We start from the raw sequence: 25,606 nt of genomic DNA, 5'->3' as shown, positions 1-25,606 counted from the left end.
AACAAACCTCCAAAATAATTGGAGAGCACATGGAAAAAAATAGTCCAACGCATAGAAAAAGCATGATTACCAGACGAAATTCTGCCCTGTATAGATGCATGTGCCTGTCTGTTTAAATGACATTTTAACTGAATGTGAATAATAGTATTTAGGTTATTGATTCCAATTTATTTTATTTTTTTTTCCTACACGTGGTATACTCTTAACTCCCTGAAAATATTTCCAGTACTTAAGGATGGCATCTTGAGTAGTGATTGTACGGGATGTGACCTAAATAACACATATTCTTACATCCACATGCAGCAGCTACACTGATGGTGCTGCTCCTGCTGATGCCCGGCTAAGCTGGTAGACACATAGCACTGTGCTTGCAGTGGCAGCTCCCCAGGCACGCCTTGGCGTGGGCACAGTGCAGCTGCGCCCTTTCCAACCTTGGCCTGAGCAGCTGCCTGGTGTGCGGGGTCCAGAGGAGTCCCTAGGGCCCAAAGCACCACCTTCTCTGCAGAGGTGTCTGGCGGAAGGTAGTCCTGAGCACGCCCCGTGCCCAGTCCCGCTGTCTGTCCCCAGCCTGCCACCCTTCCTCGCCTGTCACACTTTGTTAAGAATGGTGAGGAGCCAGCTCTGGCCGCCCCACCGCTCGCGGGCGACAGCGGCACCCCGCGGGGCTGACCCGGCCCGGCCGGCCGGCTTCCCCTGCAGGCAGGTCTGCCCGGGAGGATGATTTGCCCCTCCCGCCTCCTCCGGTAACTGATGGTTAGACCTTCTACACGGCGTAGCCAGGACAGCACGGGTTACTAAGCGACGGCTGCTCGGGGAGACAAAGAACGAGAGGGAAGGAGGAAGGAAGGAAGGGGCAGGGAGAGGCGGCCCGGAAGGTCTACCATCTCCAGCCCCTTCCGGGCCAGCTCCAGGCCTGTCACCGCCCGCCGTAGGGGGCGGCCATTTTACCGAGCAGTGGAGGTGCGGGGCCTGCTTGCTGGCGGCGGCGGCGGCGGCGGCGGCGGCTGCCACAGCGGCTGAGCGGCGGAGACTCACGGGCGGGCACAGTCTTTACGTCTGTGCTGGGAAGCGGAAGAGGCGCCTGTGGTCGCCGCCGCCGCCGTCCCATCTAGGAGGATGTTTTCGTTCTCAACCGTGCAGCCTCAGGTGAGGGGGCTGGCAGAGGGTAGAGGCGGTGGTCTCGGCCCGTGGCCTTGCGCAGTTCGCCGGGCGTGGGGCTCCCTTCCCATTGGGAGCTCATTTCGCGGCCGGAGGCGCTCGGGAGACCCGGGTCTGCGGCCTCGGCTTCAAGAGCCGAGAGCCTGCTGCCACGTTTTGGGAGATTTGGAGAGCGTTGAACGGGTGTGGGGGCCGCGTAGCGAGGGGCTGCCGGCTTCGTAGGGGCTGCGGGCTTCGTAGGGGCTGCGGTGGCCGAGGGTTCTTATCTTGTGGAAAAAAAGTACGTAAATGGAGGAGAGCGAACGTAAAAGCTTGTCAAATATGAAATGAAGACGTGGCCTGGAGGTAGCCCTTTGGCCGTGTTATTAAAGCTGAAGTTAAATTGTGCTGTTGATTGTCACGGGTGGTTGTGAAAACCAAAAGGAAGCTTAGGCATTGGAACAGCTCGTGAAAGGAAAAATCCCTCAGTTATTTGTTATACAGAACAGTCTGGATGCAGTCAGGAAGTCATCTTTTATTAGTGAGTCTGATGGGACTAGTGGAGTTTATGGACTTTGAGTTGAGCCAGTGTGGTTTATGTTTTGAGCTAGGGGGATTGTATGTGATAGTCTTACTTCACAGTGGAATTCCGTTGTTCTTGCCAGATGTGGAGAATGTGTTAATTGCTTTTGTTAGCATAGTGAAATGTCAGTGTGGTTAGTGGTTGGCATGCTGGCTTCGACCTCTGCAAGCTTTATGGTTTTACCGTACAAACTCCAAGAGTTTCATTATAACTTTGGGCAATTAATTCTGAGGTGGTTTTCATTTCTCACAGCACTGTACCTCTTGATCTTCTCTCTAGTCAACACAGAGATGGAATTTCTTGTGGATGTTCCTCTGCCATAGGCAGAGGCTCAGTCAGATATTGTGGTTGGGTGTCATTCCAGCACCCAGTTGCACCCCAACTCTGTGACATGTAATGAGATTGAGGCATTTTGGAAGTGTTGGAATTATTTGTACCACTGTTGCCGTTTAAGCTGTTGTAAATCAGCCACGCAGTCCTCACTTGCTCTCCCCTCCTTTTCTCTTCCCATTCCCAGAGGGATGGGGAGGAGAATTGAAAGAATGTAACTCCCACGGGTTGAGATAAGAGCAGCCCAGTAATAGAGGTAAAACACAAACCACTACCGCTATCACCAATGATAATAATGATAAGGGAAATAACAAGAGAAGAAAATATAACTGCTCACCACCCACCAGCTGATACCCAGCCCGACCTAGCAGTGAACTAGCCCTTCCGGGTGACTGCCCCCAGTTCTGCATCCTGAGCATGACATGCTGTGGTATGGAATACCTCTTAGGCTAGTTTGGGTGAGGTGTCCTGTCTCTGCTTCCTCCCAGCTTCCCCTCCTCCCTGGCAGAGCATGAGACTCAAAAATTCCTTGGTCAGACTAAACATTACTGAGCAGCAACTAAAAACATGGGTGTTATCAGTGCTGTTCCGAGGCTGAAAGTAAAAAACACAGCAGTGCACCAGCAACTAAGGAGACAACCATATATTCACTATAGTCATGTGCTAGAGTAGGAGCTCCGATACATGGTGTATCTAGGCTTTTATACTCTGATTCATCAGGTGGTGTCACTGAGTGCTGGTGAACTGCAGAATTGACTGTGATGTGCGCATATGCTTTCTATAGGATAGTTTGATGCTTAGGTATTTTGCTAAAGTCAGATCCCAAGGAAGGAAAACAGGAAACTTTGGGGAATACCTTGTATAATTTAGGGAAAAAGATAGATATTTCCAGTTATGAAAGTACTGCTTCATAAATTAAAATGTCGTGTTTCGAAAATAATGCAGGAATCAGTAATAACTTAATAATGGTGATCTCGGAATTAGTGAGATGTTGATAAATCCTCATGATTCTGTGCTATTCAAAAGCAGGCACTGAGCTTTCTGTTCAAGGGAACCAGCTTGATGAGATCTGTTGCTTGGATATCTGTCCAGGGATAATGTAAAATTCATTATACTACAATATTTCATATTAAAAACAGAAATTAAGGCCTTCTACTAAACAGGTGGAGTACCTCATTTACTATTTTTTCCTTTTTCCCGTTTCTTTCTGTTAATTTTAAAGACCATTACTTCTGTGGCTGTGCTGTGTTGTGAATGTGAAGTCTTATCAGGCTGACGATCTTAGCTTTGTCTTGCAGACATCACTAATCAGGAATATTTTAAGTGAACACTTCTTCCAGAGAGAAGTGCCTAAGTGACAATAACTGTAAACAGGTTTTAATTTCAAGAGTTGGGGCCAACTTGCAGGCATTTCAGTAGAAGTAATTTGCTATTGTTTTCCCTCTCTCTTTCTCCCCATATTGATTATGTTTCCTTTTTTTGTGTTCTTTTATTGCTGTGTGAGGAAAACACAACTATTTGGAATGTTAGCTAATTGACTTAATGGGAGCGTGGTGACTACAAGGAAAAAACATCCTTTCACAAGGTTTTGTTTTGTGAAATAATTAAGTTTGTAATATTTATCAAAGACATCAACAGTCTTTGTTCTGTTGCTTGGTTGCAACAGTATGTATCTAACACAGCAAACAAGTAATACATTAAAAAAAAAGGAAAAATAGAAAAATATCCTGAAGGAAGTGTATATGTATGTATGTATAGCAGTAAGAAGTTATCTTTTTTTGTAACTGAACATTGGCTTAAGTGTAAATCAAGGGGAGTCTTTGCATCTCTTAAGTGTTGATCTATACCTACTGTGCTGTTTTGAAATCTAGCAATTACTTTCTTTAAACCATGCTTATGTTTGAAAATCAGGAATTGTGGCCTTTTTTTTTTTTTTTTTTTCTTTTTTTTTTTCTTTTCTTTCCCTCTTCTGAGCTTTGTGGTCTGCTAATCTGTCATGCATATGTAAACTTTCTTAACTTTCTTGTTTGGTTGCTTTTTTCATTTAGAGGTGTCATCTGACACTGTGGTGTTGAAGGTAACTTCATGTGGTTTATTATGAAGTCCTCAGTTGGAAGGCAGTGTACAAATTGTACAATTATAAGTCAGGGTTTGGAATGGGGGGGGTGGGTGTTTAAATAGTTTTAAAAAGATATTTTTTTTTCCTCTTTCCAGGCTACTGTTCCTCTGAGTCACCTTATTAATGCCTTTCATTCACCAAAAAGCTCCACTACTACTACCAGCACAGCATCTGTACATCCTGTTCAGAGGGACACTTCCCCAGAGCATGATCCTCAGAAGAGTGAGGTACTAAAAACCCTTGGGAAAAGTGGTGATTTGCTTTTAACTGAACTAAATCTGAATAATATTAGCTTAAGGAAATTTAGTATTTGACTTGCTTCATAAAACAGTGCAATGTAACTGAATGAAACAGAACATTAACACACAGAGGTAACTTTTTGGCAGAACTTTAGTCCGTGCTTTCTCATTAAGGATTCCACAAAAATACAGTACTTCATTAGCAAGAAAAAAAGCTAGTACTTGTCTTGGTACTAATTTGCAAATGAGGAGGGGATTTGTTTTCACTTTCAACTTAAGTTTTCTTTCTCTGAAGTAACAATAACACTCCTGTTAATAAACCTCTTATTATCTTTTCACTCACTGAGTTCCAGCAAAGTTTGTTTCATTATTGCTTGTAAGAAAAAGGGCTGTAACTTAAAATATGTTGAGGGTTTTTAAGATGTTAAATAGAGTATATGCATGAATTCTTAATTTTCTATGAAAATATGTTAAATTTTCATTAGGCATTTTTTGTTCTTCATGTTGAAAATCAAAATACAGAAAGTGCAAAGCTGTGATTCCATTGGGGCTTTTTTAATTTTTTTTTTTAATTTTTCATGGTCCCTTATTTGCTTCTGGTGATAAAAATTTATTTCAGTGGGAGATCTGGATTATTGAATAGAACAAAAAATGTGCTTCATTTATCCAGTTCTATATTCGTCTTTCTACTCATCAAGAGTCTCCTTTAAATACAAAGGGATCTCCACATTTTTTTTTTCCTGATTCATCGTGCACCTGTTTGCTTCCTCCAAGCATGATAAAAGTGTAAAAATAAGAATTAAAAAAGTCTCTCAAAGGATTTTAAATGGAAGTTCTTAAAGCAAGTTGGTTAAACTGTAGTAAGTTTAAATAGAGGTTAAGTTCAAATATTAAATCAGCAAGTACTGACATAGTAAATGCGGTTCTGGAGCAAATAAAGCTGAACTATTACTGTGGCAAAAACCGTCATTTGAGAAAGTGCGACTTCTGTGCTGCGTAGTTAAGTATGTGTTTGGAAGTAGTAACCTGTTCTGAAGGGTCACAGCAAATGCACATTTTCTCTAATTTTTTTTTAACACCCCCCACCCCCCCAGCATTTCAGTACTTTTCCAGACAGCTATTAAGCTGGAGTAGGAAGGTTTGAGCTATTCCTTTAAACCACGTGTAAGAATCAAATGCTGATAGGTTTTTTTAAAGGGTCCAAACTAATATGTGTTTCTTAAAACATGCTCTTCCTGAAGAGTTTTTCTCCTATCTGTAAAATACAAAAGTAAAATTACTTTGATTGAGGTTATTTCTTTAGTAACCCAAGTGTGTGTGCCTTCTATCCTTTTTTTTTTTGTTAGTTGATTTGCTTTGTAGGAAATCCCATATCCTAGTACTTACCTTTACCCCGTAGAAACTTTTGCTTTTTATGGTATGTCTACATACCTTGTGGCTTTTTAAGGTTTTAACTCTGGGTAGAGTATCCAGTCTTTGTGCTGCTACTACATCTGCACTAGCTGCAAAAAGAATAGCAAAAAAACGAATAAAAAAAAGGAGATTGGGGGGTTATTTTGCTATTTGCTCACTTAATAAAAACACAATGGGTGGCTATTGCTGTACATCATTGCCCCTCACACTGTATTTGCGCTATCATTAAGGGTATAGAGAGTTAGAAGTGTTGTGTTTTTTCTGTGCTTCAATCAGGGGACAGAATGGTGTTAAAAAGACTAAATCTGAAAGAAAACACATTGTCATAAATGTATGGTGACAATTAAAATATCAGTGTGTGCAAATGGAAAAGTTATTCTGTACTGACAGTAGCAAATATTCTTTCTTTGATTGTGTCCTTTAATTTGTTTATCTTCATTTAGAAATTTTTGTTTCAGTCTGAACTGTGAAATAAAGATGCTGTATCGAGCCAAAAAGTTAACTCAGTTATTCTTAAACTTTTCCCCCTAAGGTAATCTTGAGTAAATTCTGAACATTTATTTCTGTTTTCAGTCTGTATTTAATTTAAGAGATCTGGGATTGTCTGACCTGAAAGCAAACCATTTCAAAGAATTGGTGAGCAGGTTGCTTCCTGGCTGCTGTCTAGAAAACAAAGTCTCTTCACAGTGGCATACATCGTACATCTCTGCTGAATCCTTCTTTGAAAATAAGCATGGTATGTTTCAGAATAAAGTGCTTATGAAAACGGGACATAAATTGTAAAGGTGAACACAGTTATTCTTTAATCTCGTGCTGTAGATAACTTGAGAGTTTTAAAAAGCTTTAATAAAAATAGCATTAATGTGGTTTTGCATTGTGTACAGGTTGTCTCTAGTGCTTTTGAATCTTGGGAATTTGAGAAAATTCAGCCTGGATTTTGGAATTGTTTCTCCAAATTCAGATTTGAATTTGGCTGCTGTTAACATTATCTGAACTCAGCAGTAGTACAAGTGCACTGTCTCCCAAGGATAACCTGTGAATTTTTTCACTAAGTAGAAGAAATGAGATTTTACTAATACACTAACATAGAGTCATAGAATCATAGAATAGTTAGGGTTATAAAGGACATTAAGATCATCTGGTTCCACCCCCCTGCCATGGGCAGGGGCGCTCACACTAGACATGTCACCCAAGGCTCTGTCCAGCCTTGCTTTGACTACTGCGAGCATTTACCACTTCTTTGGGTAACCTGTTCCAGTGCCTCACCTCCCTCACAGCAAAGAACTTTTTACTTACATGTAATCTGAACTTCCCCTGTTTAAGTTTAAACTCATTACCCCTTGTCCTATCACTACAGTGCCTGATGAAGAACATAACGCAGTCATGAACATCTCTGGTTTACAGAAGGTTTTTTGCTTGAAGGAACATTACACAAGGACTTTAATTAGAAAGGAATTATGGGTGGCAAACTGTTAACAGTCCATGTAGAGTATTTAACTAGTGAAATAAAGAAAGCATGGTTCCTTAACAGTTAAAGATGCTCTGTTGGGATTAATCTAAAATACAAGAAGCAAGGCCATTGTAGGTGCTCAAGAATGTGTTGGAAACAGAAGCATTATAGCTAATATTTGAGATACTGCCTATATAGTATTGCAGTTGGGAGAAAAAGAAGTATAATATCCCAGGGCTACTATTAGAGAAGAAGTATTAAAATGCATTGTGATGTGAGACATAAAAAATACAGCCCAGAGGCAGTTTCCCAAATGTGAAGACTTGCAGATGCTTCAGAGCTTTGCTGGATTGACCTGGAAGCTTATCGGACTGGTTGTCAAAGCAAGGTTATAGGTGGAAAACTGCCACAGGCGAGGGAGATGCTAAATCTTCAAGAAGGTACTTTTGTGTAGGTGACACTTCAGGCTATGAATGACTGTTACTATTGATATATGCATGATGTGCGTATACATGTGCATGAAATCAGGAGAGTGCTTCTGTTTTATTAAACTAATGTGTTCATAATCACATTAAATTAAATTAGCCAGTGTGCAGTGGTATAGAAGATAATGGAATATAAAGTATTGTAGGATTAACAGCTAATACTTTTTTCTTCTTCCCATAGTTCTTCAGTATTTCAGTTGGTAGCTAGTAAGCTGTTACTACAATCATATAATTAAAAAAAAAATACTGGGAACTTTCAGGGTTCTTTTTGCTACCCTAGGTATAGCTAATTGATGTAATAACTTTCTCAGAATACATAAAACAAAAAATAACCCTCACCCTTTTTACGATTACATTAGCTTCTGAATTACTATGATGACAGCATATGTAGGCTTGGCCTCAATTTTTTTCCCCTCCCCAGGTCTCTGGTGTTTCTTAAATAATTCTTACCTGCTAAATGAGGATGAGTTCTTTTAACTGTTGGTAACTGTACAACAGATAAATGACAGCCCTCTTTCGTTTCTTCTTGCTTCTGTATTGAATGAGGACTGTGCAATTAAGTATAGAGTTGGTGTAGTTTAAAATTTTTTCATACTTTATACATAGCCTGTTGTAAAGTGCCACTGAGCGATCTGTTCTTTAAAGCCTTTGGAACTAAATGTTTGAATGCTGGTCCTTCAGCTTCATGACAGTTTAATTACAGATGCCTGAAGGGCCACAGTAAAATAGAATTAATATCCTCTGGAAGAAGAAATGTTTAGCTGTTGTTTAATATTGGGTGTATTTATATTTTGCTGCATCTTTTTACAGGCTTTGTGGATGTTTTCAGTGTCTTGCGCTCATCTTGTTTGTACAGACAGCATCCTAATCCCCTCCAAAACTTCTGTTCAGATGTTCGGAGTTGGCCAGGTATGTAACAACTACACTGGTGTTAATCTCTATAGTATCTGCTTATTCTGGGAAAGTATTTTTACTTTTGTCTTAGAGGCATCACTCAGGAAATACTGTAAACTTCCAGGGGATCTTTATATTGATGTTAACACTTTAAATGATGAAGGTATTTTTGCATTTGAGTAGTATGTTTCCAGAATTAAGTTAGTAAACATTGTGTAACTATAGAGTCTTGTTCAAAGATAACAGTATCTCTGGCTCATATTCTTAAAAGATGATAATGAGCTGACTTCTTTTGAATCAGTAAGTATGTTGAATCTGTTATTCATCCAGACGAACTTTCTAAGATGCTTCATGACTAGTTTAAACTATTTCTGGATGTGTGATGGGATGGGTTGCAACAGGGCTTCATTAACAAGAACATAATCAGGAGCTCAGGGAGTTCAGCTGTTGTCCTCTATTCAGTTCTTTTGATACTACATCTGGGTACTGTGTCTGGTTTTGTGTCCTATGGTTGAGAGAAATGCTGACAAAATGAATCCTATCTCTCAGAGATGGGACAAAAGTACAGGGGAAGCTTTAAAGTTTTAAAGTTAGCTGAAGAGAAGGCAAGGAATGATGTAAATGATATTTGAGCCATATTAGCTGCCCTTCTCTTGTACATCTTGATGAAGAGGCAACAATTACAAGTAAAAGCAAAGGAAATTCTTGTTTGGAAAATTGTCACAATGAGAATGGCTGAATTCTGAAACAGGTGGCCTGGAGTGTTGGGACTATACTAATCCTTGGAGATTTTCAAAACTGAGCTGGGCAAGGTCCAGAAGTACCTGACTGACTGTTGAAGTTAGGGCTTTTTTGAACAGGGCTTTGACTAGATCACTTCCGGAAGTTCCTTTTGTCTGGTGCTGTTCTGTAACAGAAGGTGTAGTGAAAATTGTGTAGTTCACTGGTACTAGTGATTATTTTAAAATGTAGTTGTGAAAAAAGGTAAATATTCTTAGCTTTTGCTGTTTATGTGATAAAATCTCCATCACAGCTAAGCTTTTAGATAAAGCTTATCTTAGAATAGGACACTTCATTCCCATCCTTCTGGATTAACTTCTGAATGTTTCATGGTTGTCAGCCAGCCTGGGTTTAATTTGCCTATATGCCTTTTCTTTTCCCCAAGATGGTGATGGGATTAGCCAGTTACCTGTAATTCACTGCATGAACTCACGATTATTTTAACAAAGAAATATATGAGAAAAATATAGTGAAGCAGTCAGCATTTTGCTTGTGATTTCAGCTTACAGGCATGGTTCACAGTTACTTAACTGTACATTTACAGTACTGACATTTATTGGTTTATTTATCCAGTTATAACTATTAAATACAGAGGTGTCTTTCATACAGTTTCCTGTTCTTGCTTTTTTGGTCAGGCGTCTTAAACAGATTTCTGTTTGCAGTTCTTTTCACTTTTTAATATGGATATATTGGGAAGATTATATTCAGTTCAGTCATGATAGTATTTTTCATGTAATAGTGTCTGAAATTTCTTAGGCCTTTTTTTAGCGGTAGTAGTGGATAATTTTTAACTTTTTTTATTATTACTACTTTAAGTTTACATACAAACACGGAACTTTAAGACTTTGAGATCAAGAGCAAGACGCTTGCAGTCAACATCCGAACAATTCACAGAAACAAAAAGTTCACTTTCTTCAATTCTGAAGGTAAATACAAATAATGTTATGAAGTTGGTTTGGGGTTACTCAGGCCATCTGTTTCTCTTGAACAAACCTTCACAGTTTACCAGGGGTGTTTTTTTTTTTACTTGTGTGAAAAAAATTCCTAATTCTGAAACTTGAGCTAGTGTCAGTGTACTGTTTTTTCTTACCAATACACAGGTTTGCTTCATATATCACCACTCTAAAGATTATTTGAATTTTTTTTAGGAGAGTACTTTCCGTAGGTTCAGTTTTAAATTCTAGAAATAAAATTCTTTGTGTTCTGTTTTTGTAGCTTTTAAAAGTAGCTTGGAGTGAAACTGTTTGTTTAAACAGAAATACAGTTAGTTTAACGTACAAGAACACGTGTTTTTTAAGCAGTTCAGCATGTGATTGATGTTTTCAGAATAGAAAATATCATTACTTGCGGCTAGTATATTTTTAAGATACAAAAATCTGAAACTTGGTGGGTTTATAAGTTACAAACTCACTTATATACTTTTAGTTTGGCAGATGACTTCAGGCTTGGAGTAGCAGAGGACTTAATAAACCAAGTTAACTGAAATAATCTTTGCTCCTAATTGGTTGTACAGAAGTCAGGCTAGTTAAAACATTTTATCTTACTTTTGTGTGTAAATTAGCTTTGAACTCTTCCTTCTTCTAGGCGTATGTATTTTATTTCATCTGTGGTCTAGGTATACTGTGGGTGAAGATAAACCAGAGCTAGCTCCATTCAGTAGTAGTCTTAAATTTATTAGGGCATATGAGATGTATTAGGATCTGTCAAAGCTATACTTGTAAAGACACTTTTAAAGTTGATTTAATGAAGCAAAAAGCTTAAGCTGATAACTCCCAGTGTATCCCGTATACAAAGCTAGCTGTGTACATATCTGCCTTTGGCTGTGTTTTCTGTTTGAAACCGGGCTCTGACCAGGAGGGCTCAGACCTGTTCGGGGTGCCCCTGCGGGAGCCTTTGTGATTCCACACTCAAACTACAGCCCTGTGTCGTCTAACTAACCCCATAGCACCTGAATTATGTGCCTTTTTTTTTTTTTTTTCACCCATGCTAACCAGGTAGCAAATTAACTATGTATCAAAACTTGGTGCATACTAATGTGGAAAATGTTTCAGGGCTTTATCCTGAGAAAGCGCAGGATTGATGTTGAAAATTTGGATGCGCTAATGAAAACAAAAAACATCCCAGAGGCACACCAGGATGCTTTTAAAACTGGTTTTGCAGAAGGCTTTTTGAAAGCACAGGTATTCCTGCAAAAAACACTTGGTAAGTTGTTTTAGTTCATATATTTTGTCTTTGCATTCCGAAAGTAGTTTATTTCAGCCTGTATTAAAACTTTTTTTTGTTTGTTTTCTTTTACAGATTCCTTGAGAAGATCACGTTTGCTTTCTTTCTTTCTTTTTGTTCTTTGTTTTTACCTTGCTATATATTCATCATTTTTACCTGGGAAAGGTTCCTTTTCTGATGCTGGTTAGTTAACTTTTTTTCCTGCATTGTTTCTGTTGTGTTGTTACTTCTAGCAGGCTTAGCACAAATTAAACGTGTTTTGATTATGATAGTTTTAGGATAACAGGGAAGAGGTGTTTGCTGCTTTTGTCTACAGCCTTTCAGACAGTGGTGTACCAAAACGTTTATGGAGACAAAAAGTTGTCTTTTGGTATAATTTTTTCAGTTCCTTTGGTAAAACAATTACATGGAACCAGATGGAGAAGTTGTCAGACTGTTCACCAGTTACGTGTTTGTCCTTGAATTTAGCTGATGTGTTACCTAGGTCAGCAGTTTGGTTTTTATTTGTAATCACAGCTTAGTTTATAGCAACTAGGTAATTGCAGGCCAAATTGTCATCTTAGAAACCTGTTGGGAATAGTGGAATGATCAAATGCTGAACTAACATAGAGAATTTCAACTTCATGCTAAATTACAGCTTGGGTCTCAAAGAAAGGTTATGTGCAGAAACACTGAGGGAAAGCTTCTGGCTTTCTGTGCTACAGATGACTAATGACATAACTGAATAAATTACAAATATTTTTTCCTTTTTTTTGTTTAAATAAATCTTAATTCTTGCTGGACACTTGTAAATGAAAACATGCCCTGTTAAAAGGGCAGGTGTAAAATTAGTGGCTTAATGGTGATATGCATTCAAGTGCAAATTTCATCTTGGAATAAAGTGACTTTGTGTAAATTTGTTGTTTATCATCTGCTGTTTGCTATCAGTACGCTTCCGAACATCAAGTATCTTCGATGCTGCAGTTGATCCAATCCAGTTGAAAAATGTCACCTTCGAACACGTAAAAGGGGTAAGTTCAGAAGTCTTGAGTTTCTGCTTAACTAATCATTATCAGCCTGAAGAGTGTTTACTCTGTTCATGAAACTTTGTGTGAGCAGAAGCCTGGTATATATTGACCACCCAAGATGAAGGGGGGTTTTAACCATTCTATCTGGTATCTTTGTGGCATTTTATACCTTATAAAGTGCATTCTTGACTTGCTGAATTGCATTTTTAAAGGTTAGAATAGCAAAAGTCAGGCCATAAGTATCCATGTTAATCTGTTTTTTGCAGGTTGACCAGTACAAGAAGATCATTTGATCATTTCTTTCTTAGTACCATCTCTTTTGGATTTCTGATGTTAGGACAGGAGATAGAGAGATTCCCAGAAAAAAAGTGGCCACGTCACTGCTGATGGGATAGCTTTATCGTTTTTATTCAGCTGTTCTTTGGCTGTCAGTGGCCAAATGAGGACTTCCCCCTCTCCTTTCCCTTGGCAAATAGACTTAATCTCTTTTTAACTAATTGGACTAATCTTCATGTAGTATTTTTGATTCTGTATTTATCTTGTTGGTCAGATCTGATCTTGAACTGTTTGGTTATTCTTTCAGTATTAACAACTTCAGTATTTCTTGATTCCTATGAACAGTTCTAGGAAATAGATTGAATTAAATTCGTGGACATTTGGTATCCAGAGAAATTCTGTGGTACACTTTTTTCTCCTCTTTCTGATGTGTATTTTTGATCAATACTCAATTAGAGACTTAGTCTCTAATACAAAACTTGCCTACAAAACGCATTTATTTTAGAAATGCTTGGTTATATTTTGTGGCATGTTTTTTATGTGTAGGTTGAAGAAGCTAAACAGGAATTGCAAGAAGTTGTGGAATTCCTGAAAAACCCACATAAATTTACTGTACTGGGAGGTAAACTTCCAAAAGGTAAGAATTCATTCTCAGCAGAAGTAAAATTCATATGCCACTGTGGCTGTCTTTGTAGCTTTGTTCTATACTGAAGGACTGATTTACAGCCTAACTTCTGGATGTTTTTTCCTTTAGTTAGAGAATCAGAAAAGTATATAACCAAAATGGGCCTAAATACTACTGTTTTATTTATCTTGGATCTGGAAAAATGCTGAAATAATATTAGACATGCGTAGTGGATTTCCTTGTTTGTTTAAAATACTTGAGGAACAAATGAATCCTCAAAGAGTTGTGAAAGCTTCTTTATTAATGGATACAGAAGCCTGAATTATTCTCTTTGATAGCTTTACAAGTCTGCTTGAATATGGATCATCGTGTGTCTAGATTTGTTATAGGAAGATTCTTCAGATGGCAAGTGATGAGCAGTATCTGAAAAGGGATGTTAAAAGCTTTCTGAAGTCAAGTGTAAATTATTTCCCTTAATGCATCGAAGAAACAGTACCTGTGTAATAAGACTGTGTGGGTTTGGTGGTTTTGTTATTTGGGGTTTTGTTTGTCTTTTCAGGTATTCTGTTAGTTGGACCGCCTGGTACGGGTAAAACTCTTCTTGCACGGGCTGTAGCTGGTGAGGCTGATGTTCCCTTTTATTATGCATCTGGATCAGAGTTTGATGAGATGTTTGTTGGTGTAGGAGCCAGTCGCATCCGAAGCCTATTCAGTAAGTTAAATTTTCTGTGGTTTTGAAGTGTTTTCACATGCGAGATTAAGTGTTCAGTGTTGATAAGGTACAGTTCTGGTTACTGAACAGTAGGGTATGAGGCTAATAAAATACTAATTGTGGAGGTAGATCTCAGAATTCTGTGAGCATGAGTTAACTGCAGAATCTTGCCCGTCAGGCAAAATTACAGCAAAAATTACAACTGATGTTACAGCACTCCCAGAGAGAAGTAATTTAATTAGAAATGCAGTGTCCTATAAAATAAATGGAATAATTTATGTTGTAATTTACTTACTGTCATATGTAAATTATTGTAAATTTGAATTTAATTGTAAATTTAAAATAAAAACATTAACTTGCTTGGTTACTTCCCTCCTATTTTAATTTTTTTATTTTTTTTTTAAATCTGTATGGGGACTTTACAGCATCACAGTGTAGCACTGGGCTGAGATGTCCTTTCTCACACCCATCAATGGGCCCAGACTAAGAAGGTCATTATAATGAAACTTCTCAAATTAACCTTAACAGAAGAGGCTTTATGTTTGAAGCATGCACATAAATATTACTGGGGAGGGGGGGAATCCAATTTTCTCTTAAATGGAAGATTGATGGTGTCAGGCATATCCAATGTAGGAAACTAGTTTCCATTTGTAGAAGAAATGTGACTTGCTTCACGTGAAAGGGGATGCAGACTGTAGCGTGTTGCACCTTTTAAGTGTGCATTACTTTCTGTTGACTACAGAGGTTTAGATGACTGACTTGTACATTAATATTTTACGGATATGTCTGGCAGGATAGCATGAGTTGCATCCTGGTATGCATGTATCTGTCATTGGTCTTAAAGTTTATAATTGCATTTTTTTATTTTATATTTTTAATACCATCACATTTCTTGTTATTTAATACCTCGGTGCTGTCTACCCAAGCCCATGAAATACGCCGCTGTCGGGAGCGGATGCAAAATACAATAAATTTCTGTACCTATTTTAGTAGTAATGTCTGGTAGCACAGTAACAATAAGCTGATGTAGAGATAAAGAACCTTGCCTCTCTTTGCATCACTTCATTTAAGAAATAGATTGAATATTTTTTTAGGCTAAAATCAGGACAGTTCTGGTGATATCAAATAGAACTTTTTATAATCCCAGTGTAATAGAAATAGTAGAATCTTAAGTCCTAAGATACACTCTTTGTGTGGTTGAATTGTCCTTCTGCTGTTTTTCTTCTGTCAGGGGAAGCAAAAGCAAATGCACCATGTGTTATATTTATCGACGAGTTGGACTCTGTTGGTGGGAAGAGAATTGAATCTCCAATGCATCCCTATTCAAGACAGACCATTAATCAACTTCTGGCTGAAATGGATGGGTAAATATAGGGATTCTGAGGGCACAGAAGGTCCTTGACTGACTATTTTGAATTTTGGGGTGAATTTTTTTTCCTTTTTGTAATTTTTTTTTTTTAATGCTTTAAAGAATAGAAATTAAAGATGCTTTTAGGACCACTTTCTAGTACTGCCAACAGTAGCATTAATGGCCTTACTGTAAAGCGTGTGAAAGCTTTGGAGTTGTAGTAGCACAATAACTGCAATTATTTTATATAATTGCTCATTTTTTTTAGGTTAGCTCTATATCTAAAGGAAGAAGTTCAGCTTGGATCCAGATATGCTTTTAACTGGTTGCTGGGCTGAACTTGGTTATGCTTGGATGGCATATTGTTTGATACCATGCTTTTGACTGGCTAGTTGAGGTCATCCAAAATAATCATAGAATCATAGAATAGTTAGGGTTGGAAAGGACCTTAAGATCATCTAGTTCCAACCCACCTGCCATGGGCAGGAACACCTCACACTAAACCATATCACCCAAGGCTCTCTACAGCCTGGCCTTGAACACTGCCAGGGATAGAGCATTCACAACTTCCCTGGGCAACCAGTTCCAGTGCCTCACCAACCTTACAGTAAAGAACTTCCTCCTTATATCCAATCTAAACTTTCCCTGTTTTAACCCGTTACCCCTTGTCCTATCACTACAGTCCCTAATGAAGAGTCCCTCTCCAGCATCCTTATAGGCCCCCTTCAGATACTGGAAGGCTGCTATGAGGTCTTCAGTCAGCTTTCTCTTCTCCAAGCTGAACAGCCCCAACTTTCTCAGCCTGTCTTCAGATGGGAGATGCTCCAGTCCCTTGATCATCCTTGCAGCCCTCCTCTGGACTTGTTCCAACAATTCCATGTCCTTTTTACGTTGAGGACACCAGAACTGCACACAATACTCCAAGTGAGGTCTCGCAAGAGCAGAATAAAGGGGTAGGATCACCTCCTTTGACCTGCTGGTCACGCTCCTTTTGATGCAGCCCAGGATACAGTTGGCTTTCTGTGCTGCAAGTGCACACTGAAGCCAGCTCATATTCAGTTTCTCATCTACCAACACCCCAGGTCATTCTCCACAGGGCTGCTCTGAATCTCTTCTCTGAAAAAGAAATAGAATAAGTTATTGACAAAAAAAGTTGTAAATTCTGTCTCCAAAACAAAAAAATTCTTACCTTTTTTTTTTTTTCCATGCAGCTTTAAACCTAATGAAGGTGTTGTTATCATTGGTGCAACAAACTTCCCTGAAGCGTTAGATAAGTGAGTATAATGAATTGATAATTTTTACAGAGTATGTATTCAAAAAACCAACCAACCAAACAAACAACCCCCCCCAAAACACTGCCAAAATTGTGTATGATAATCAAATTAGGATTTGGGTTGGAAGGGACCTTAAAAGACCATCTAGTTCCAAACCCCTGCCATGGGCAGGGACGCCTTCCACTAGACTGGGTTGCTCAAAGCCCCATCCAGCCTGGCCTTGAATACTGCCAAGGTTGGAGCAGCCACTGTCTGGGCTCTGCTCTGGGCAACCTGCTTCAATGTCCTGTAGCTGATTTTTTCTCCCCTCTTAAAAATGATGTGTATTGACCAGTTTGGGATATGTAAAAGGTTGTTTAGTTAAATATGAAGAAAACACCTAAAATTTCTGGAAGCTTTTCTGCTTAAGTTGATCAGCGCCATTCCTTGTCCACAATGCAGACTTTTCAAACCCAAAACACCCTTTAGAATGGGTTGGTAGTATACATTTTTCATCTGTCTTTTTACAAAAAGTTAAGAAAAATGTATTTGTTGCATTTACGCACCAGACATAGTCTGTGTAGATGTCTTCAGAAATATCAGATGGATTTTTGTTCCTTAAATGTGTTAGTAACACCTTACTGCAGCATTTTTAAGTGTGTTAAATTGTCTTTTCCCTTAGTGCTTTAATACGTCCTGGTCGCTTTGATATGCAAGTTACTGTTCCCAAGCCTGATGTAAGAGGTCGTACAGAAATTTTGAAGTGGTACCTTAATAAAATAAAGTATGATCCATGTAAGTAAATACTTTACTGTGATACCTTATGTAACAATCGTTATAGTAGATCAGCCCATTCATGTATTAGTCCTTATTCCACCAGCAGTTGTGGCTTTACTGCGTGTCTCAATGCAGAATACAAAAATTGCCTGGTGTGTAGTGTTACAAGTTTGTTGAGGCGGTATTTCTTTCTAGTCTCCAGCAGTTCACTGTGTTTTAAGAATTAGACTTCAGCTCTTCTAAAGCTGAACATTTTCTATTTAACTCATTGTTTTTATTAGAACATGATTTTTGCTTAAAATTTGATAATTTCTTGATATATCTTCACGATACAAAGTTTTTCAGGAGGAGCATGGACCTTATGACAACTTTGTTTTTCTCCACAGCTGTAGATCCGGAAATAATTGCACGAGGCACAGTAGGATTTTCTGGAGCAGAGCTTGAAAATCTTGTAAATCAAGCTGCCTTAAAGGCAGCTGTTGATGGAAAAGATATGGTAACCATGAAAGAACTAGAATTCTCCAAGGACAAAATTCTAATGGGTAGGATTTTATACAAAAGACACATATATGTTACACTACACAGGGTTTTTCTTGTATGATTAAGACTTTTGCAGACAAAGAGTTTTTATGCTGTTGTCTTTTTAATTTGGTGTTCTGTTTGGGGGTTTGTTTTTGTTTTTGTTAAACAAACAAGTCTTCTGGTAACTAATTCTGAATAGGACCTTTTGAGACCAGAGAGTAGTATGTAAAATGTAATACAGAATTCATTCTTTAAGACTTTGTGCCTTTTTCTTTTCTTTTTTTTTTTTTTATCAGACTTGCTGCATGTTGTGCTTCATAGTGGAAGACACAGGCTTCATTTCTTAACCTTCCCCTACTTACTCCTAAAGGGGAGAATAGAAGACCAGAAACCTGGAACGTCTGTTTTATTAGCTTGTCACATGATAACACACAACTAAAACATCTGAGGCATACACACTAAAAATCTGGTCTGTTCATACTTGAGAGGAGAAATGGATTTTTCTCAGATACTTAAACTGCATTTTGAACCTTTTCCTTTAAAAGCAGCTTGTTTCTAGGGTGTATTTTAGACATTAAAATCCTACTCATAAACATTTGCAGTTAATGAGTGTTAATTTTGCTTGCATGCTGTTCCTCAGCTTCTTCGTACTCTGTTTGAGTGTATGTAATGTGATTGTATGTGAAGTGTGGACTGCGGTGGTTACCTGTAAGAGAGAAGTTTATTTATGTTCCTCTTTTAAAGGACCTGAACGTAGAAGTGTAGAAATTGATGAGAAAAACAGAACTATCACTGCTTACCATGAATCTGGGCATGCTATCATTGCATATTACACCAAAGATGCAATGCCTATCAACAAGGCTACAATCATGACACGAGGAACAACACTTGGACATGTGAGTACTTTATGTTGTTTTGATGTTGGTGAAGAATTTGCCAGCAATGATATTTCTTGTAATTATGTTATTGCAGACTGTAGTATATTGAAATACTTGGCTATGAACGGTCTCTTGGAAAACCTGCTAGTGATGTTTTTTGTGTGATGGAGAAAGCATTCTTCCTCCATTTCTAAGTAGCCTGTGGTGGTATGATAGTTCATATATACAAGGAAAGGAGTAAAAGTGTGCCTGATTCTGCTGCAGTTCAAATAGCTCCCAACAGCGAAACTTTGAAGAACTTCTAAAGAACTGGAAAGCATTGCTCAACTGTACTTTTAACACAGACATCCTGTATCAAGTTACTCTTTGCCCAGTGTGGCTTTTTCTAAATCTAACTGGTTACCTACCTTGTTTCTAGCATAGATATCCCTAAGTTTCTCTATTGTGTCAAGCATTTGAACAGAAAAATACCTCTAATGTCTGTTTCTGTTGAACTTTATTGAAGGTAATGTTAATTAAGTTCAGTTAAAGAAAGCCATTGGCCTGAATCCTCCAGGCAAGTGCATTTGTGCTCAATACAAGTGTAGGGAGTAAGGAGAAATCAACAGAATAGGTTGTTCTGTTTCTTCTGGTTGTAGGTTTAAGTTGCTTAATTTTAAGTGGTGCTTGTGGCCTGTAGGAGGCTATTTCAGCTGGTAGACTAAGCACCTCCAAGCAAATCTGATGAGTGTGCAGATTAGTAGCAGGCCCAGAGCATTCAAACTGTTGCATGAAAGCCTTTGTATCTGTTTTTGGATATAAACAAGAATGTTTTTCAGGTTATTTCAGTATTTCTTCCATTTGTTGTTACCTGACCACTGTTCTAAATCTTACAGGTGTCTTTGCTCCCAGAAAATGACAGATGGAGTGAAACTAGATCCCAGCTGCTTGCACAGATGGATGTCTGTATGGGAGGAAGAGTAGCAGAAGAACTCATATTTGGAAGTGATCACATCACAACAGGTCAGCTGATTGGTAGTTAAAAGTGTTTGTGATCAAAACTGTGGACTGGCATGTTTAACTTGCTTTCAGTAACATAACTTACATCTGTTCTCTATCTAGGTGCTTCCAGTGATTTTGACAATGCTACTAAAATTGCCAGACTGATGGTGACTAGATTTGGAATGAGCGAGAAGGTAGTATCAGCAGTCCTTAAATATTTGAATGAATGTTCTGTAACTGAAAGCCTGTTTGTCGGTGATCAGAGACACTAAGTAGTTCTGACTGTCCCTGCTATAGAGAACTCAACTAGAAAACCTTTGACAGTTTAAAAATTACCCTGCAAAATCTTCACCTCAGAATTTCCTTGGAAGTTACTAATGTCTGCAGAAAATACTTACAATAAAATGAAACCTTTTGGAATAGAGGATTATCTTGAGGGTTGGGACACCAATGATGAGTTTTCTAGACTTCTAAAAGAATCTTACTTAGTCATCTTTATTACCCACCCAAGCATTAATAGGATTTTGTTTTGTTTTGTTTTTTTTTAATAAGAAAATACTTAATCAGGTTCTGTATTGTGACCTGTTGAAATAGAACTCTGTACTGACAATGTAGTTGATGAATAGGCTTCTTGTTTTGCTTCTGTTACAAGCACTTTGTCCTGGGTTTAGCAGTGGCAGTCATTTTTCTCTTTCTTGGTAGCTGGTGCAGGGCTGTGTTTTGACTTTCAGCTGGGAACAGAGCTGAAAAACAATGATGTTTTGGTTTGGCCAAGGACTTTGTGGGCCTCATGCTCTTCCAGGGAGGGGGGGGAGCCGGGAGGAAGCAGAGACAGGATACCTGACCCAAACTGACCAAAGAGGTATTCCATACCACAGCACGTCATGCCCAGGATGTAACTGGGAGTTAGCCGGAAGGACAGGGTGGACTGCAGGGTTGGAGGAGGTATCGGTGGTGCTTGGTCGGGCTGGGGGGAGCAAGTTATCGGTCGCCTGGTGATGGGGTGTTGTATTCTCTTCCCTTGTTATTTCATTTATCATTACTATTATTGGTGGTAGCAGTAGTGATTTGTGTTATACCTTAGTTACTAAACTGTTCTTATCTCAACCCGTGGGAGTTGCATTCTTTTGATTCTCCTCTCCGTCCCCAGGAGTAGGGGGAGGGCAAGAAGGGGGGGAGTGGGTAACAAGCTGTCTGGCTGTGGGTTAAACCACGACAACTTCAACAAGCATACAACTGACTTTGCGCATAGAAACAATAGGTGATGAAGCTCTAACAGTATCTTATGTGTGTTACTGCAATAGTGGCAAGATAAAGGTATTTATTGTTGTTGTTTAGCTTGGTGTTATGACCTATACTGATGCGGGGAAAGTTAGCCCTGAAACTCAATCTGCAATTGAACAGGAAGTAAGAACACTTCTACGGGTAAGGTTCTCTCTTCCTTCACTCTGATACATTCATTTGGTAAATGTGTACTGGTGAAAATAAACAGGTGGATGAAAGCATTCACACCTACTTAATGCAGGTTCAAATTTAAATCCCTGCATATGAAAACTTCTTGGTTATTGTCATGGACAAGTGGTGAGAAACAAGCTAATGGTGTTACGTTCTTTAATATGCTCTTGAAGACTTCCTCTTATGTTTGGTCAGGATCTGTATTTTTCCTATTCAATTCATAGGAAAAAAACAGCTATAAAATATTTTAGAACAGATGAGAATGTTTTGTGTTACTCCCACGTTTCATAACTTGCAGCTAGATGGTTTGGTATAGAATCACAGGAGTGGCCATATTGGGTCAGAGAGTTGCCTTTTCCAATAGCCTGTTCCTCGCAGTGGTCAGTACCAGCTGCCTGGGGAAGTTTCTGGCATCAATAACCACAGAACTTCCAGATGACTGTTCTAGTAATCTGAGCTGGTACAGGCAGGAGAACTGTTTCTTCGTAACGTTTAAATTAGTAACACCTTTTTGCTGTAGCTGTTTCTGAACTGACTTGGTCACTTAAGAGCCATCTATGTAGAACTAGAAGTTAAAGTTGAAGCTGGTAATGCTGGCAGCATGCATCCCCTTGCAGCAACTGGTAACTCGTTCGGTATCTTTTATCTTTCTAAAAGCACATATTAATACTTTGAGAGTTTCATAAACTTAAAAATTAGAGTCTTTGAGGAACATTCCTTGAATACTTTAACACTGCTTATAATGTAAAATCAAATACATCAATCGGCAAGTTTTGAAATCTAGTAAGTCTTTTCTAAGTTGTATGTACTAAGGTTATTCTCAGGATTTTATTTTTAGTCCCTACTTCTGCAAAATGCAAAGGTGTCACCAAGTGTGGTGGTGGTGTTTTTTATTTGTTGTTTGGGTTTTTTTGCTTTATGCCAGCTAGATTTTAAATCTTTGAGAGAAGAGCTGTGCTAGCTATGAATATATGCACTTCAGATGCTTGTTTCAAGCTAGAAATGATGTTTAAAGCGGAATCTTGCTGTTCTTTTTGTTCTAAACTCTCATAATCTCCTTCCACCATTTTGCCCCCCAAATATTAGGACTCGTATGAGCGAGCAAAGAACATCCTGAAGACCCATGCAAAAGAACACAAGAATTTAGCAGAAGCTTTATTGAAATACGAGACTTTGGATGCCAAAGAAATCCAAATTGTTCTAGAGGGAAAAAAACTAGAAGTAAGATGATAACTTCTGGGATACTGATAATTTGAAGAATGTACATCTAGCAATGCAGTAGTCTTACACAGCATAGAGCCTTTTTTTCCCTTCCTGATGTGTACGGCATTAGCAATTTTTTAATATTCTGTCTCTTGTGAGCTTCTGTTACTCATCTGTTTGTTGTGTCTCATCAAAATAAGACACACAGAATAAAGCAAGTTCCTCATCCTCTGGTCCTGCTACTCTTCCCACAATAAGTTATTCAGGAGGATAAAACTCAGGGTTGAATTCAGTGTTCTGGTTCAGTCAAATGTGTTGAAGCTGAGAATAAAAACGTGCAGATACACTGGTGTGTTTTGGCAGAGCTGCTTGGGTCATGCTGCTGCGTGTGTGTTTGAAGTGATACCCCACAATACTCGCTGTGTAGTGTTTGTGTGACAGATTGATTCGTTAACTAGTCTGTCTAATGCTCATACTCTGAAGCTAGAGGTCGCTTTTAAAGACTTCTTAGGCAACAAAGCATCGACTAAGAGTGAGGCGGCTACACAGTGCATCTCTGTTAAAGGGAGTTGTCTTCATGTTAGACAACCGTTATGATTGTGTTTTCAGTGCTCTTGGGGTTAAAATACACACATGTATGGCAGGGAGAGAATCTGTAATGCAAAATCAACAGGCTAAATGTGGCTAAGCCTCTGGACCATGTTTTGAGCAGAACCATGGCAGGGATAAGAGAAGTAGCTGTGACCTCTGATGTGCTGCTGACAAGAGTCTTAGAGTTTTTATTACTGCAGTAAATGGATAACAGTGCTTTGATGACAGTGCTTTTACACTGCTGGAGATTCTGCAGAACTAAATTCTGCTAATACTATGTATGGGCGTTTGATAATCCAACAGATGAGTTCTTTCAAGGTGTAATATTGCTCACTGAAGAGTAGTTTGGAAAATGTTTGGAACATGTGTTGTTTCAAATAACATTCCCAGCTCTGTTCTGCAATAGAGGTAGGGGGAAAAACTGTGTCTTTCAACCCTTACAGAAAACTCTGGAACTCCTAAGATGATAACAAAAAGGTTTTGAAAACAAAGCAGTTTCCAATCAAGTGGAAGTGATTGCGAGCAATCATATGCCAGTATTATTCTGGTATCATGGAATTGGTTTTTAGGAGTAACACATCTTGGTCATAATCCTTCTGCACAGTTAATTGTAGACTTCTGTTGCAGAAAGGGCCTTTATGAGTGTACTGATGTTGGAGGTTACCATATTGGACATTAAAATAGTTGGGCTGGTGCCAATAAATGTGAATGGAAATTGGTAGCTACACTTAAAACTAGAAGTAATAGTATTTTACAGTTTTCTGAGTGTAATGCTTGACTATAACCTAGTTTTTTAGTAAAAGCACATGCTTTCTTTTTTTCCCCTTCAAAACCAGGATGACTTTATATTTGCCTATTTTTGTCAGCTTACTAGTGACATCCCAGTGCAGTGTGGGAGAACCGAATGTTATAAACCAGTATACCAAATGTCTAGGCTGACTACTTACAGTTGTACATGTATTTTAGGATTATGCCAACAGAAATATACCACATATTTGGCATCTGTTTTTGAAGTAATAAAGGTTAATTTTAATTATGCATATTGGGGTTTTTTTATTCCCTGTAAGTGGCTATAAAATGTAATACCAAGTTTGCTACTGTGTAAATTGAGGTGTGTGAAACATTTGAACTTGTAAATAAATTTGAGAATGACAGCCAAATTGCACTTTTCTCTGCTTAGATTTCTAGGGAATGTTCTCCCTAGAAATTCAAATCTTTTTGCAATTGCTGCTTCAATAGTGGGACTTGAATGGGATCTTTCCAGCTAAGTAATGTGAATCTGCATTTAGAAACAAAAGTAAAAAAACTTCTCACTTTTGAAGTCACCAAAACCTGTATTGGATGATCTGGTTTGAGGTGGAAGTCAGTGATGTCTAACTTGCATATAGCAAGAAGCTTTTGAAGGAGAAAAGTAAGTTAGACCTCAGTAATGCAGCTGCATAGTTCTGTGCATGTGTTGTCTGTGGGGTTTCAAAGAAACTTGCCTATTTTAGGCACTGGTGGTCTCAGGTGCATTCAGGAGCTGAAGAGAACTGTCTTCCCATAAGAGGGACTGACCCTGTGTTGGAGCAGGGGAAGAGTGTGAGGAGTCCTCTGAGAAGGAAGGAGCAGCAGAGACATCATGAACTGACCACAACCCCCATTCCCTCTGCACTGATGGGGGTGGTGGTGGTGCAGGAGGTAGAGAATTGGAAATAAAGCTGGAAATGTAATGCTGCTGACTGTAATCCTGACTACCTCTTACAGTTTTAGCTCTTACTCAGTGAGAGCTCCTCTGTTCTATTGACATGTTACAGGATGGGCTGTCACTGGTGAGCATAGTAGAGTTTATGAAGCTTAAACCTGAATTGCTTTTCCACTTTGACCTCGGGGTGTGATTCTCTCTGGTGAATGAATCCTTGCCTGGTCATGCCATGGCACAGCTTCTGCTGTCATTGTCACCCAGGAGGTTCACACAAGTTCTATCACCTACAGCCTATCTCTGCAAATGCAGCCAACAGCAGTGACACACGAGCTTCTTAAAGCTACATGTCTTTAGTTAGAAAACAGGACGCTGAGAAAAGAAGTATTTGAATAGAAAATGTGTCAGTTTTTCATCCCTTAGGGTTTCTCGTGCTGCATTAGAAGCCTATGAAGGGGGCTTTATCTTCTGAAAGCTTACAAGTCATTGCAGTCCAAGGCAGTTCTGACCTCTTGTAATCTTGCTGTAAAACCTCCATGTCTGAATCTCCCCTCTTGGGGGGAAATTGTCTCCAGGCTCAGTGCTGGTCTGAGTTACAGCACCAAGGTAACCAGGCAGGAAATGCAAACCTGTGGGAGTTGTTA

General features: G+C 38.9%; 1 protein-coding gene across 1 annotated transcript; it reads left to right on the top strand.

Moving 5' to 3' along the window:
- Positions 1-845: 845 nt before the first annotated feature.
- On the top strand, positions 846-24,439 carry YME1L1 (YME1 like 1 ATPase). Its single transcript, XM_061350963.1, has 19 exons — positions 846-1,146; positions 4,265-4,396; positions 6,395-6,557; positions 8,567-8,665; positions 10,247-10,356; positions 11,482-11,632; positions 11,729-11,836; positions 12,581-12,663; positions 13,483-13,573; positions 14,121-14,273; positions 15,505-15,637; positions 16,833-16,895; positions 17,557-17,669; positions 18,038-18,193; positions 18,918-19,069; positions 19,927-20,053; positions 20,153-20,226; positions 21,371-21,457; positions 22,574-24,439. The coding sequence occupies exons 1-19, from the start codon at positions 1,117-1,119 to the stop codon at positions 22,715-22,717; spliced, it is 2,169 nt and encodes a 722-aa protein (XP_061206947.1). The 5' UTR covers positions 846-1,116; the 3' UTR covers positions 22,718-24,439.
- The last annotated feature ends 1,167 nt before the right edge of the window (positions 24,440-25,606 follow it).

Source organism: Neopsephotus bourkii, unplaced genomic scaffold, assembly GCF_033783945.1.
Source record: "Neopsephotus bourkii isolate Nb327-2 ecotype Australia unplaced genomic scaffold, CSIRO-AGI_Nbou_v1 NB_53, whole genome shotgun sequence".
In the NCBI taxonomy this organism is placed as follows: Eukaryota; Metazoa; Chordata; class Aves; order Psittaciformes; family Psittacidae; genus Neopsephotus; species Neopsephotus bourkii.
This window is presented reverse-complemented; position numbering and strand designations above follow the sequence as displayed.

Excerpts from the sequence above, each read along its gene's own strand:
- YME1L1 (XM_061350963.1), top strand. The coding sequence starts at position 1,117 with ATGTTTTCGTTCTCAACCGTGCAGCCTCAG. Across the intron at positions 15,638-16,832 it reads CTTCTGGCTGAAATGGATGG|CTTTAAACCTAATGAAGGTG; the intron begins GTAAATATAGGG and ends TTTTCCATGCAG. Across the intron at positions 20,054-20,152 it reads AAGTGATCACATCACAACAG|GTGCTTCCAGTGATTTTGAC; the intron begins GTCAGCTGATTG and ends TTCTCTATCTAG.